General features: G+C 36.8%; 2 protein-coding genes across 5 annotated transcripts; both read left to right on the plus strand.

Annotated features, from left to right (window-relative positions):
- The first annotated feature begins 459 nt into the window (after nt 1-459).
- Nucleotides 460-1,647, plus strand: LOC120112495 (pheromone-processing carboxypeptidase KEX1-like). The gene is made up of 2 exons (XM_039132034.1): nt 460-1,236; nt 1,322-1,647. The coding sequence occupies exons 1-2, from the start codon at nt 945-947 to the stop codon at nt 1,432-1,434; spliced, it is 405 nt and encodes a 134-aa protein (XP_038987962.1). The 5' UTR covers nt 460-944; the 3' UTR covers nt 1,435-1,647.
- Nucleotides 1,648-6,902: 5,255 nt separating this feature from the next.
- On the plus strand, nt 6,903-14,309 carry LOC120112496 (eukaryotic translation initiation factor 5-like). Of its 4 annotated transcripts, none has more exons than XM_039132048.1 (3): nt 7,011-7,059; nt 8,485-8,583; nt 12,355-14,309. In XM_039132048.1, the coding sequence occupies exon 3, from the start codon at nt 12,749-12,751 to the stop codon at nt 14,087-14,089; it is 1,341 nt and encodes a 446-aa protein (XP_038987976.1). In that variant the 5' UTR covers nt 7,011-7,059; nt 8,485-8,583; nt 12,355-12,748; the 3' UTR covers nt 14,090-14,309. The 4 variants fall into 4 exon arrangements, with proteins under 4 accessions (XP_038987967.1, XP_038987977.1, XP_038987976.1 ...); XM_039132044.1 differs by having other exon boundaries at nt 7,012-7,059; nt 8,443-8,583; XM_039132039.1 differs by lacking the exon at nt 8,485-8,583 and having other exon boundaries at nt 6,903-7,059.
- Nucleotides 14,310-14,779: the final 470 nt, after the last annotated feature.

Consider the following 14,779-nt stretch of genomic DNA (forward strand, 5'->3'; position numbering starts at 1 on the left):
AAAAAAAATTGTATGAACTATTTATTATATTCTTAATTAAAAAATTATTCATAAATTTTAATGGCTTAAAAATATTTTTTAAAAATCTAATAAAATATAAAAAAATTTATTCTTATAGAAATACTATTTTTTATTTTACAAAATTTAACCAAATAAAAGATATCTTTTGTTACCATTTTGTTTTTTAAGTCTTTCCGCGAGCTTTACCTTAAGGACCTCCCTTTTTTTTCCCTAAAATAATATGAGACACTGATTTGCTATCGTTTTCTTCGGTGGAGAGACAGGAAGCAAAACAGCGCAGGACAGATGGAACAGCAGTATTAGGAGCCTTCTTGACAGCCTCATCTACCCCCCTTTGATCCGTAAACTAAAGCCCCAGAATCCAGATGGGATCCCACAATGCATTAAAAAATTTACCTTCTGGCCTGATGACAAGACTGAGAGCTAAAAAGGCGGGGAAGGGTGTGAGGGACAGTTGTAAGGATAGGGTGTCATTCCTATTTTTTTAAAGTACCCTGGGTCTCCAAGGCAGGAGAATTAAAGAAGATGGGATATATCAAACTATGCAACATTGTGCTCTTCCATTCCTCATGTAAGATGGCCTTCTACTGAGGCCCTGTCCCTTGCACAAGAGCAGCTTTCTGTTGAGGGGTTTGTCAGAGAATTCAAGGATGAATTGAGTTTCCAGGTGGTGGGTATTTATGCCATCCTATTAAATGATGCTGGCTTTCCATATCTTGGTTTATGCTTCAGGATGGCTTCATCGGGTCTTGTTATGTGGAAGTTGCCAGAGACTTTAAAGGCTGAAGGAGGTTCATTTTGGCAGTGAGAATTTATGTGCTTCTTAATGAGTTCTTTGCCTCGTCTTTGGGGCTAACAATTCTCTCAGCCTAGTTTGGTTTCTTTCTTGTTGTCTCCCACTCCTCCAAACCCAATTTGCTGCTATGGAGGCTTCACAACTCGCTGGAGATGCAGAAGAGTGTAGCAGCAGTGAGTCTGGGTGGACCAAGTACCTGGCATCACCCATGCATGAGGGTGGTGATAGTGATGACCATGATGATGTTGAAGGGGATGATGATGATGATGATGATGATGATGATGACGACGACGACGACGGTGGTGGTAGAAGTAACAAAAACAGCAATGGTGGTAAAGATGAAGGTGATGAAGATGATGACTCCATGGCTTCTGATGCTTCTACAGGACGAGCTCGCAACAAGCATTCTTGCAAAAAAGGTGATGGTATCAAGGCCTTGGAGCATCCCAAACATGATGAAGAAAATGATGGGAATTATAGTAAGCATTCTTCACATTTATGCAGGATATTTCCCAAGCAGGAGAAGAACAGAGATGGAAAAACTCGGAATCCTTTTCAAAGGGAAGCTGGTTCTGCCTCTTCACAGAGCAATCCCAAGGCGAGGAAGCCCAACCTGAGTAATAAATGATTTTAGCAATGTATCCTTCCTTGCTTGTTTTGTTATGTATCCTTTCTATATATGAGCAGACTTCTCTTTGGTCCTCCTGAAAAGTACTTGAAGGGAAGAGCCTATGGCTAGCTTCCGGAGCTCCTTTTCTCCGGTACAAGCTTTTGAAGCTTTTAACTGTACTTAAAATAACATAGCCTGGTCTAAATACCTTACTTTGTAAGCCTATTTTGAGCTAGATTTTCTTCCACGCCATTATTCGGCACCACAAACACTCTGACTGTTGTTTATATTTTCTGCCACAACCAGAAGGAAAATTTTTGAAAGAGATTATACTCTATCTGAAGAAACGAAAGCCTCATGATATTTTCCAAGTGAAGTATATTAGTGACGACCAGCACTTTTTCTGATCCAATTATTTGATATTCTTCAAGCAACTTTTTGTATGCAATTAGTCTACTTTGCTGGCGGTACCTCCTACTGATTTGTGATGAGGTATAAAATCCTCAAGAGTGACTGTAAGAAGAGATTATAATGTGATATTTTAGTGGTCAGATATGAATTTTGGAGAGTGGTGAAAGTTCTTCCAATCATGTTCTAAGCTTGGAAAGACCTCTGCTGGTGTTTACCATAACAATGATCTGCCAAGGAGTTGAGATAGAGAACGATAGAATTGGGATTAGAAGAAGCTTTACCATTTCCCATGCTTGTCTGAAAATGCAAGACAGCCATGCAACCTTGAACTGCGCCAATAAGCCACTTATATCTAACAAAATATGTGCAAGTTTCTTGAGCCAATGACATATACCATATATAAATCGAATAAATAAACAATTTAGCATCTAACTCAGCCCAAATGCCTCTATCTCTAGCTTCACCAAAGTCACTAAAATATTAGGTGCTTCCAAGAAGGTCTTCACGTAAATTTGAATCACCCAAAACTTCAATTCGAAGAGTTACAACAGTATGTATTTCTCTCTCTTTTTTTTGTGGCAAAAGTTATGCCTTTTTAGTAGTCTTGGTTACGAAGACTTCTGCAGCTAATTTGGTAGAAATATGAACAGAGACGTGTGAGAATATTCCAAAGTTTGGTTTGGACAATGAATGAGAAAGCATGCGTCCTTCTATTTTTTAGGTGGCAACAATGTTGCCAGAAGTTAACAAGTAGAATATCGAACTAGACGAGAGCTTCATGTACTTCTGCAGTAGTTAAATATATTGTTTAAGCTATGCTTCAAGCATTTATTCTCTCAAATAATTATTGTTCAGCATTGAATTACTGAAATATCATAGCACGTTTATAAAGAAGCCAACGAAGCTGCGGATTGAGAGGTCTTCCATGATCATTCTAAAAGTATCCTGAATCACGAAAAGGAAGTTTGTCGGTTAAACGAAGCCAACGAAGCTGCGGATTGAGTGATCGAAGAAAGTTTGTCGGAGTAAAAGGATTGATGTGATATTTTTTTGGATTTTTTTATATGCATCCATAAGGAGGTGGATGAGCCAGCTGTAGCCCAAAAAAAAAAAAAAAAAAAAAATGCCATATTAGGTTAAATGCAGTGCTGGCTTGATCATTCCATCCAACCACTCCATGAAACATACGCATCCATGTTCACACTTGGACCACAACTTGGCCGTCCATCCCTTTTTTCCGTTTTCGTAGCAGGACATGACAAAATCTATCGTAGAGCCCCGATTGCCACGTGTCTCGTGTTGCATGGCCTCCCCCCTTTTTCAACTCTCGATCAAGGACATTGCATTACCGTCGAGCGTCGACAGCATCCATCTTTCTCCCCCCAAATCACATCGATGTGCCACCGCATTAGCCACGCGTATTTAATGTCATCGGTGCGAGCAATGTAAGTAAACTTGTAAGATGGGTAGGTAAAACTGCTAGGATAGGAGAGGAAAAGATTTGCTTTGAAATCTAGTGGATGCATCTTAGATTCTCTGTCTCTCTTAACTGTTGGGGAATTAGATTCTCTCGGTTATATGCAAAGGAAATTCAAGCCAATTGATGGTGTGCACCTTGTCATTTTGGCTGTCGAATCTCATGGGTTTCTGGACTAGATTTAGCTATAAAGCACCATCCAAAGTTTTATTTTATCAAATTGGCAGGCTGGCTTTTATTTTTTCTGCTCTCTCACTCTCTCTCTCTCTTATACACACACACACACACACACACACGGAATATAAATGATGGATTAAGCTATGCACCTTAAGGTTTGTTAAATCAGAACATGCAATCCATATTAGAAAAAGAATAAAGAATAAAATATCATAACTATTTAGCTGAAGTATAGCTGGAAAGCCATGGGGAACTTGAAGTTTATTGGGGAGAGCAAGACAACCATGATTCGAAGAAGGCAAAAACTCAAGTTATTCTTCCTCACGTTTGGCTTCCACGGGGGAAGTACATGTTATAGGAATGAAGCAAAGTATCTTCTTCTATTATCTTAATTAATCCACTAATAAGTTGGTGGTTTGGTTACAAACTCTTTTTTCCGATGGAATTAGTAGGAAAGCTTAATCCCTGCCCACATTTATTCAAAGAATTAAGTCATTACAAGTAGAAGGCCTGATGGGTAAGCTTGCAAAGATTTAGATTACAAAGATTGGTCACAAACTCCTTGTGTCTTTAAGGTTTTAGAGGAGAAACGGTTGACAATCTCAGCCAAGACCGCAATAATAATGGATCAGGAGTTAGGCTGGAGGAAGAGCCTATCATTTCTATCTCTCTGAATTTGCCGATGTTTAGCCATTACCAGTTGCTCCCAAACCTTCCATCCATGCATTCTATCCTCTTCTTTCTCCATAGAGACCATAATGAAGAGAGTGACGAAGGATACTTTTCAATTTCAACCATTCTTTAAAGACCCTTAAAATGGATGTTGCAAGACAAGGTGTGATTGTTTCAGTTGAACCATCACAGAACACACAACCTCCACTAACTGGCTCAAAAAAAAAAGGCAAATTTTATATAAATATGCAAGCTGAGATGAAATACAAATACATAAATAATATTTTATCCTCTATAAAAAATGAAAAAAAGAAAGGAAGAAAGTAAACTATACATCCCACAAAAATTGCAAGATAGGGTGTGCAAAAATAGATAGATTGATTAAAAAAACATATTAAATCATTAGTAGAAAATGAGGCAAAAAATTTGTAGAGAGAAAAAAAATACAGAGAACCTTATGGATAAGGATATACCATACAGGAGGTTGTTGGATGAGTGTGAAGGGGGGATGGATGGAGATGTAAATATGTTATGAGAAGCGGACAATAGAGAGTAAGATGACATTTTCTTTATTATTTTTATATAAATATACTTATAGAGAATAAATTTATCTATGTGGTCTTTTGAGAAGTTTTAGCATACTGGTAATTGGGCATGTAGAATACACATTTAAAAGAAGAGAGAAGAGAAAGGATAGAGTTTAATTTGTTTAAGAGTTGAATGAGTTGAAATTAGAGAGAAGATGGAGTCCAACATATTTAGGAATCTATTAAGGAGTCTAAGTTAATGTAGATCAATATTTTTAATCTTGGTGGGATAAGGGATCGCCCAACCTCCCATCCATTGTTGTGAGAAAATGGGATTGGGGTCCGGGCAGACTCCAAAACCCATCAACATAGAAGAGAAGAAGAAAGAAGAAAAATAATGGAAAGAAGAAGAAAAGGAAAGAAGAGAAGTAAAGAAAGAAGAAAAAAGTGAAGGGAGAAAAAAAAGAAAGAAAAGAAAGAAGGAATGAAAGAAGAAGAAGAAAGGAACAAAGAAAAGATGGAAAGATAGAAAGAAAAGAAAAAAGAAAAAAAGAAAAGAAAAAAAGTAAATAAGGGAAAGAAGGAAGAAGAGGTAAAAAAAGAAGAAGCAAATATCACAAAGTCAACCACCAAATATCACTGTCCCATCAAATTTAGAGCATCGTATATATTGTTCCCCCCTTTTTCATTCCAATTTCAAAAAAAGACTCTATTTTATTGTCAAATATGCATCAATTGATTTTTGATAAATGTAACAACACTCCCTTGTCATCCAACTAATAACTAATTCTTTTGATCTCTTTCTAGTAGATGATGATTACAACCCTCTTAAATGGTGAATTTGTCGATTAAATATTAAAGTTGTGATCATTATTTGATAGAAAGGGATTAAAACAATGAGTCATTATTTAGACCATGAAGATTGCTTTCTATCGGTCATTAGAAATCAGATGTTGAATATCATTTTTACAAAAATCATTATTCCGAGGCTAAGTGGAAAAGTATGATGCCTCTTGATTAAATCTTATTGTTCTTAAGGACAAAAATAATCAATAATTACAACCTATTTGAGAATTGATAGAGTCTAACTTTCTGTATAATATATAGACAGGGAATAACTTATTTTTTCTCAAATAAATTCCTGCATTAACCTTGCTTATTTACACTATTTTATTAATTAAAAACAAATATACTATGTTAAATTTGAAATCTATGAAATTTTGTATTTGAAATGTCCTTAATTCTTCTTTTCACAAAAACATATGAAAAATATGGTTAACAAGTTATATATTGCTCGTCTACACAATTTCTTAAACCAATTAGATACTATTTTTTTAAAAGAATCTTTACTCATTTCTCATCCACATCTGTTACCAACTACTTGTTTTAAAATTTAGAAGGCAAACAAAAAAAAAAATCGATATTCTTTTATTCACTTCCTTTATTTCATCTCTCTTATTTCTAATTCTATAAACATTAATTTAATTTTTACCATTCATTGCACATATCCTTTTGATTTGAAATAGAAATGTCTACAATGTTCATGCATTTAAAAATTAAATAATTACATTCAACTCATACTACCTCCATGAGCATCCACACCATGATCATGTCTCTCCACGCATTTCAAGCTCCTCTTGCCATACTTCCTTCCATTGCAAATGTAAAAGTTTGGGAAAATCTTGCAGCTGTACAACCTGGCTGTGGCTTGTCATAACAACGTGATCTCTGGGTGCCTCAAAGTTCGTGTATTTTTTTGATTTGATTTATTTTTCAATGTCTTTCAATTCAAATCGACTTCCTCCTCCTCAGCATTGACCCGTTGTGCGAACGCACACCAAACCGACGACCGATCTCGGAATCTACCGCTCTATATAGCGAACGCACGAATCTTGAACAAATCGAGAAACCAACGGGATAAAGCTTACCATCCCATGCCTCGAGATCGCCGAAATACAAGATCTGACGGGTCCAGTTCCTCATACAATCATCAAGTCCTTATCAGACCAGCAAGAGCTGAAAACCCTCCGATCGCGCGCATAGAATTATTATGCGGTTGAAGCATCTATCTTGGGCTTCTCTATCATCGCGACATACCAACGGCTTGATTTGCTTCACGTGAAAGTGATGAATGGCCGATTTAGCATCCGCACAAAAGATTTATATGGGTATGGTACGGCGGTGAAAAGGTGGAAAACTCGGCGAAGTGTCCTCTAACATTTAGGGTTTCCAGGGACCTTCCCTTGCCTCTATATAAATAAATCCTTTTCTCTGTTTTTCTTCGCTCTTGTTCTATTCTTCCCCAGCTCGGAGAGAGGAGAGAGAGAAAGAAACGCGGTCTAGGGTTTTCCGTAGGCGATTCGTCAAGGTAAGGGCCTCCTCTTCTCTCTCTCGATCGCCTCCTGTCGATCCGATCTCGCTTTTCCATTGCTCGTGTTGGTTATTTTGCTTGTTTACTGGGTTCTCTGGGGCTTGATCGTTGTGGTAATTGTAGGCTTTTATGTAGAGATTTTGGATTGATTTGGTCTTTGGAGCGATTGTTTTGATTTTAATTTGTTTTATTTCCTGATATTTGATTTCATTATCGTATTCTTTGAGATGGTGGACCGTGGATTACTGGAAATTCATGACTTGATTAGGATTTGTTTGATTTATGAGTTTTTAGTTTGATTCTGAGATTGGTTTGCCTTTCTTTTGGTTCAATCAGACTGTTACTGATGCTTATCTCTGTGTTGGATTTTGATTTGATCTGATATGTGTGTGTATGTGGGATTTTTCATGGTAATTATAGTTTGATCGTTCTTTTTTATGGTATAGCTTAATTGATCGTTTATGAGTATTGAGTTTTCGTATAATCAGATTAGTTTTAATATCAACTTCCAAGTCCTTTATTTTTACCCATTTTTTCTTTTATATTGTTAGTGTAACTCGGCTAGCATTTGAGTTGGAACTCTTGATCCAACAGCCTAGTTTTGATTATTTATATGGATTATGGGCAAATAAGTTGAACCTTGAACTTCTTTTTAGATTAGCTGATTCTTGGCATACAGATAGTTCCATTACAGTTATGATGGATATCAGTTGTGATTTTGGTTCTGATAACATTGCCTCGACTAAAGTTTGATTTAATTTAGCAGTCTGCAATATATGTCACTTTTATTTTCTTTCTTCATATATATATATATATATATATAATGTTAGCAATCCTTGTTCCAGGATTAATCCTCCCTACTATTTGGTTATCTGTAAGGTAGATATATAATTGCTTTGGTGTAATTTAGGAGAGTAGACAATGATAACACTTTTAAGGAAGGTATTTAGTTGTAAATTTTAAGGCTTGGTGATTAGCAAGGGCAGGACCTAGTGCAATAGTAAGGTTTTTTTATTGTGACTTAGGTATCACGTGTTTGAAATATGAAAATAGTCTCTCTGCACATGGGGGTAAGGTTGCTTACATTAGACCCTCCCTAGACCCCATGGTGGCGGGAGCCTTGTGTATGGGACGCCCTATTTTGGTGATTAGTCTATGAAAAGTCATCGCAAGATGTGAGTATATTAGCTTTTTTATTGCCTATTGAGATGCATGCAATTGATGATTGCAGTCTTGAGCTTCTCCAATTTGTTTTATCTTTATTACAAATCAATTTGTGAAAAAACGTGAAGGTTACTGATTTCATGCAGGCACCATTTTAGGAAAGTGCCAACTTACATCTATTTTATGGATGATGGTGTATGCATGTACTTTTGGTAGGGTGTGAATGTGCTGAGCTGACCTCAACTTTTGGCTGCTTAGGCTTGGATGATGGTGTATGCATGTACTTTTGGTAGGGTGTGAATGTGCTGAGCTGACCTCAACTTTTGGCTGCTTAGGCTTGGCTTGATATATGGAAAGGTGTGTTCATATTTGAGGCTATGATTGGGTAAAGTGGGCTTTGATTTTTCTTTGCAAAACAAAGAGTTCAGGCATGGCTTGATCAAATATTGAGCTTTTAGTTGTGCTTGAGTTTGTCTTATTAATTAACTAAACATGCTTAGGCAAGCCCATTATCAATCTAAGCATGATTTGTTCTTGCAGCTTAGACTTTGAATCCGTGTTTGTGGATCTGCAATGTGGTTGCTTATATTGATTTGTTCAACAAGCTTATCTATATCCGAACTCTATTAAAAAGTGGTAGTTCACATTTTGGAATATTCTCCTAGTGATCTTCTGTCAACATAATAGACAAAGCACCATTGCATTTAATTGTAAGTGTTTTGTAAAAATGGCAATGGCAAAAGGAAAGAAAAATCGCAAGCGGAACTCGAATATGTTTGGCTTATGTTACATGGGAGTCCCCTTTCTCTCATAGGTTTTGGCTGCGCCAAAGTTAACCCCAAAAAGAAAAAAAAGGAAAAAGAAAATCTTAGGCAAGAAAACATTGTCCACGGCTTGAGCTCCATCTCTCCCCTCTCCACCCGCATCCTTCCATTATTTTGATTGGAATTGAAGTTAACAAATAATTTTTGTTTAAAAAATATTAATTTGTCTCCAATTTGGTAAGAATTCATCATTGGGAAAATCCTGATGTACTGTACATGCCAAAGGAGAAACTTAAGCGATGTAACTTGTTCCTTCTTTTCAAAAACACAATAAACTCAATATAGATTGGGTCCTCTTTTTTATATCAAACTTGAAACTATATTCAGCACAATATCAAATTCCTTATGCCCTAAGGAAGCATACTTATGAAGTATAAATATCACAACACCAAAGCAGAGACCACAACTTTCATTGAGATGGACTTTTAGGACTCGTTTGGTTTGTGGGAAGAATTTTACTTCATTGGAATGTTTTTTCTTGGGAAGCTGATGACTGGGTCTGCGATACCTGAAAAAGTGGTTTTTGCATGTTTTGTTGACCATGGAAAAGTAGCATAGGAAATATACTTTTCAAAGTGACTTATATTTGGTTGAGCATATATTTTTCTAGAAAAGTTGTGTAAAATATTTATTATACTCTTAATAAAGGGATTACAAGAAAAAAAAACATCACATGCATAATTTTTAGAATCAGATGCTTGAAATAGCAAGGTCCAAAGGTTTTGAAGGTTTAACACCAAAAAGATCCAAATATATTTTTAGTAGCTATTTAAAAATATTTTTAACTATGAAAATTACCATAATTCATAATATATTTGAATACTTGTTTAACTATTAAAATTACCACAATTCATAATATATTTTTAATAGCTGTGTTTAATTTTTTTAAAATCTAAAAATATTTTGAAAAATTAAAAATAGCTATTAAAAATATTTATTGGATTGATTTTTTAGTTAATAACTAACAGCTTCTTTATACCATGATAATTTTAAATAGTTATTAATATATTTTTATATATTAAAATTTCCATAACTTCTTTATATTGTGGTAATTTTTAATAGTTTAAGATTAACTATTAAACATATCTATTAAGAAGATCGTGATGGCTTAAGAGTATTTTTGGAAAAAAATTACCATAATTTTTATCCCATCTGAAAGTGGCTTTTGCATGTCTCACATGGGTTTTTCTTTCTCATGAAATGTGAAAAGTTTATTCATTTGGAAAAGCTACTTTTTCGTCTCTTCTTTTGAAAACTCCAACTAAACATAAGATATTTTTTTCATTTTTTCGTTGACTACACTTTTCTCCCTCCTCTTCCCGCGAACCAAATGAGTCCTTGGGCATGATAATCAGGTTCACTGTTCTTAGCTTTTGCAAAACGGGAGGATAATTGGCATCAACTTCCATAACCCAAAATGTTTCATTTCCTATCATGAGATGTATCCCATTCCCTTCTGCCTTTCCCCCAATCCCCCCTCACAATCCAAAGCAGGTGGGGGGTCTTCCCTCGAGCTTCCTAGACTTGTCCCCACCAAACCAGGTGAGGGGGGATTGGTATTTGTGCTGTCCTCATTCAATTAGCCATGTGTTTATTTTACTTGCTCCAGCCTTTGCGTGTGTAGGGTGGGGCGGTGGGGTGGGGGGGGGGGGGGTGGAATTGAACTGGCTGCCATCTTGACTGTTACATGTTGAAAAGTTTTTTTTTTTTTGATCAAGATGATTTGATCATAGTTTTAGTTGAGATTGAGTTTTCTTGTATAAGTTTGTCGGTCTGTTTCATGGAACTCATGATATTGTAATATTGTGACATGCTTCCCTGTAGACCTTATCTGTGATGTATGTTGATGCTTGATCCATAACACATTGCGAGGAATTATTCTTACGTGATTCAATGAAAAACTTTGTCGATCTTAATTTGAGTGCATTTTATGCTCTTCAGAAAAAAAGCCTTATGGTTTTTAAAATTAAATTAAAACAATTATGTGTAGCAGGTATTTGTAACATTCCATAAAAAAAGGTATTATTCTTTACCCCGAAAAGTCTAATTTCAGATAAGCATAATTTTTAATATCTGCTTTTGGGAGAATGTAGAATAACTAACCTCTGGATTGTGCTAATTTGGAGGACCTACTTTCTTGCTACAAGATGGCAATTTAGCCTTGCTCAAGAGCAAACACATTGGTGGTGCAAATGACTTAGGTAATCTTGAATTTAATTGAGGTGATTGCTGAGTCATCCCAAATCTAAAGTTTAATCCTGTCTAGTCCTTAATGTAGACCTAAACCTCAATCAAGTTAGCCTCTGATGCATTTAGATCCAATCTTGTCAAAACCAAATAGACTTGATATTACTCTACAGTCGAATCAAAAATTAAGGCTAGACCCAACTCATTGATGTCTGAATTTAAGTAGCTATATGCTATGTGTATTTAACATAAATGCTTCATCAGGTTGGATTTCTTTATGGATTGCCATCTTGTAAGGACTTTGAATCTGGATTCCGTAAGTGTGGGGGTAAGATTGCTTATTGCTTCATAGCTTTGAAATTGCTTTAAGATCAAGCTCCTCCTAGAAATCTCAACTTCATAAAATTAAAGTATTAAATCTAGAATAAGCATAAAATTGTGAATTTGAAATTAAAATCTAACTTTAAATAACATCAGAAGTGGCTTTAAATAAGAATACTTGGCAGATTAGGATTTATAAAGCCAACGCTGGATAGTTGGGAAAAGGCTAGATGGTTATGGTTATGGTAGATTAAAATCTCTAGATGTAGCATTAATGCTATTGTTTTACTTACCTACTTTTGAGTATGGTTCTAATTTTGGGTTATTGAGCGATATTTGACTTAATGATTTTGGTCATTAGTAATTTCATTATCAGTCTTTTGGGTTATTAGTAATTTCATTATCAGTCTTTCTACTCGATATACACAGTAGTCACCTCTAATTTTGGGTTATTGAGCGATATTTGACTTAATGATTTTGGTCATTAGTAATTTCATTATCAGTCTTTTGGATTAACTTCACAATTTTGACTACTGTGTCTTTCTAGAACCCTTTTTAACAGGATGCTAAATTAGAGGTGATAAATGTGGATCTTCTGCATGCTGTAGCTTGATTTAGTATCATGTTGTGACTGCATGAAGTAGTTTTTTTACATCCTCTTATTCTATATTCTTTGTCATCTTCTGTCTTTTTTAGTGTAGTGCCATGCGATCCCGATTGTTTTCAGTATTTGCTTTACGTAATCAATTTGATGGATAACTTTTTTAATTATTGCTTTTGTGATCTTATTTTGCAGGATATATTGACTTTTAAAGAAGTAAAGACTGTTTTACATCATACCTTTCTTACCTGTCAAAGTGGAGAGTGTGAAGTGCAGCACATCTTTTATGTCTGAACGGGACTCCTTGTACTTGGGATTCATTGGGTTGCTTGGAGAATACTGCCCTACATCCAGAAAAAAATACATACACTCTTTGGATAGAGTTGATTGCATGCATCTCAAGTCATTTCAGGATTCTGCACTAATTCAAGGTTGCAGCTGGGAGCAACCTTTTCCTCTCGCCTCGGATCAGTTCCATAGTGAAGAAGCGAGTCACTTGTTGTCACTTACTGCTGCATCAATCCCTACGTCCAGCATTTGCTACATCTGACATTGCCACCAGTCCCTACTTTTGGTTTCTCAGGTACAGATGGCTTTGCAGAATATTGGTGCCTCAAACAGTGATGATGCCTTCTACAGGTACAAGATGCCAAAGATGATTACCAAAATAGAAGGTCGTGGAAATGGAATCAAGACCAACATCGTGAACATGGTGGACATTGCAAAGGCTTTGGCAAGGCCTGCCCCCTACACCATAAAATATTTTGGGTGTGAGCTTGGTGCACAGTCAAAGTTTGACACAAAAACTGGTACTTCGATTGTTAATGGGGCTCATGACACTGCCAAGCTAGCTGGGCTTCTTGAGAACTTCATCGAAAAGTATGTGCAGTGCTATGGATGCAGGAATCCTGAAACTGAAATAGTAATCACCAAGTCCCAGATGATCACCCTCAAATGTGCTGCATGTGGGTTTGTATCGGATGTGGACATGAGGGACAAGCTCACAACTTTTATTCTGAAGAACCCACCAGAGCAGAAAAAAGGATCCAAAGACAAGAAGTCAATGAGGCGGGTGGAGAAAGACAGGCTCAAGGAAGGTGAAGCTGCTGATGAAGAACAGAAGAAATTGAAGAAAGAGATGAAGAAGAAGGGTACTGTATCATCCAAAGAAGGGGCAAATTCAAAAGCTGCTGCTAGAAAGAAGAAGCCTGCAGGGTCTGACGAGGATCATTCTTCACCAGCTGGCAGCCAGTCTGGTGATAACGAGGTCGCTGAAGATGATGATATCCAGTGGCAGACTGATACATCTCTTGAAGCAGCTCGCCAACGCATCCAGGAACAGCTCAGTGCCGCTACTGCTGAAATGGTTGTGCTTACCACTACTGAGACAGACAAGGGAGAGAAGAAACCTAAAGAAGAGAAGAAAGAGGAAGCTGCAAAAAACGGAGCTGAAGAAGCATTGAAGAAATCTAACGCCCATGACAGGCTGGTTAAAGAGATCAAAGGCAAACTGAGCAAGGGCTCAACTCCAAGTGGGCTTGTATCCTTTCTGGGTTCGGTGGTTGGCTCCCCTCAGGAGGTGATGAATGCACTCTTTGATGCCCTCTTCGAGGGTGTGGGGAAAGGGTTTGCTAAGGAGGTGGCCAAGAAGAAGAACTACCTTGCTGCTGCTGTGCAGGATGAGGGATCCCAGTTGCTTCTGCTCCGGGCTATTGAGGCCTTCTGTGAGAAATGTAGTGCTGATGCAGTGAAAGAGGTGGCTTTAGCTGCAAAGTTTCTCTATGATGGGGATGTGGTGGAGGAGGAATACATTGTGCAGTGGTATGAGGAAGGTCTCGCTGGCGTCAAAAAGAGCTCTCCTGTTTTGAAGAACATGAAGCCTTTCGTCGAGTGGCTTCAGAATGCTGAGTCAGAAACAGAAGAGGAGTAACTCCATGCCTCCAGCAATTTAGGTTTTTAGGTATTCTTGATTTCTGGTACTTTTGATACTTTGGACGAATCTATATTTTCTAGTATTGTTTGTTTCTATTGTCTGTGTTGGTGGTGGAGTCTATATGTTCTGGTATTGCTATCCTAGCTGTTATCTAAGTCGCGTCTGCGCAAACTTGTCTTTGTGCAATTAAATAATAAACATCTTTGACTTTGATTAACTGGCTTGACTGGTCTGCCCTACCTGTTTTGTAGAAGGTATGCCCTAAATTTGGTTTGCAGGTGGTGTGCGTTAACTTCCAATTGCTGATTATTTTTATTGCTCCTGGTTCTGGCAACTGCAGTAATGCTGACTTTGATTTATGGAAGGCATGCCCTGAATGAATTTTGTTTGGCAGGTGGTGTACATTTTTCTTTTCTTCATCCTCTGAAGATGCTTATATTTTATAATGCTCTGGGCTCAGGGCAACTATTGAGGATATGGTTATGGAAGTTCCTCTAATGGCTGCAAAACCACAAGCATTTTTTAATGGATTTGAATGGCCATATATGCTACTGGTTATTAAAATTTTGTCAAAGTGATTGACTTCTCAAAGACCAAAAAAAAAAAGTGTTATAAAGTGGCAATTTTAAAATGATTTTGTGATGGATGCAGGTATCATGCTCCTTGTTGGCTTAATTGTTGGCCGAT

Source organism: Phoenix dactylifera, chromosome 1 (assembly GCF_009389715.1).
Source record: "Phoenix dactylifera cultivar Barhee BC4 chromosome 1, palm_55x_up_171113_PBpolish2nd_filt_p, whole genome shotgun sequence".
Taxonomy (NCBI): domain Eukaryota; kingdom Viridiplantae; phylum Streptophyta; class Magnoliopsida; order Arecales; family Arecaceae; genus Phoenix; species Phoenix dactylifera.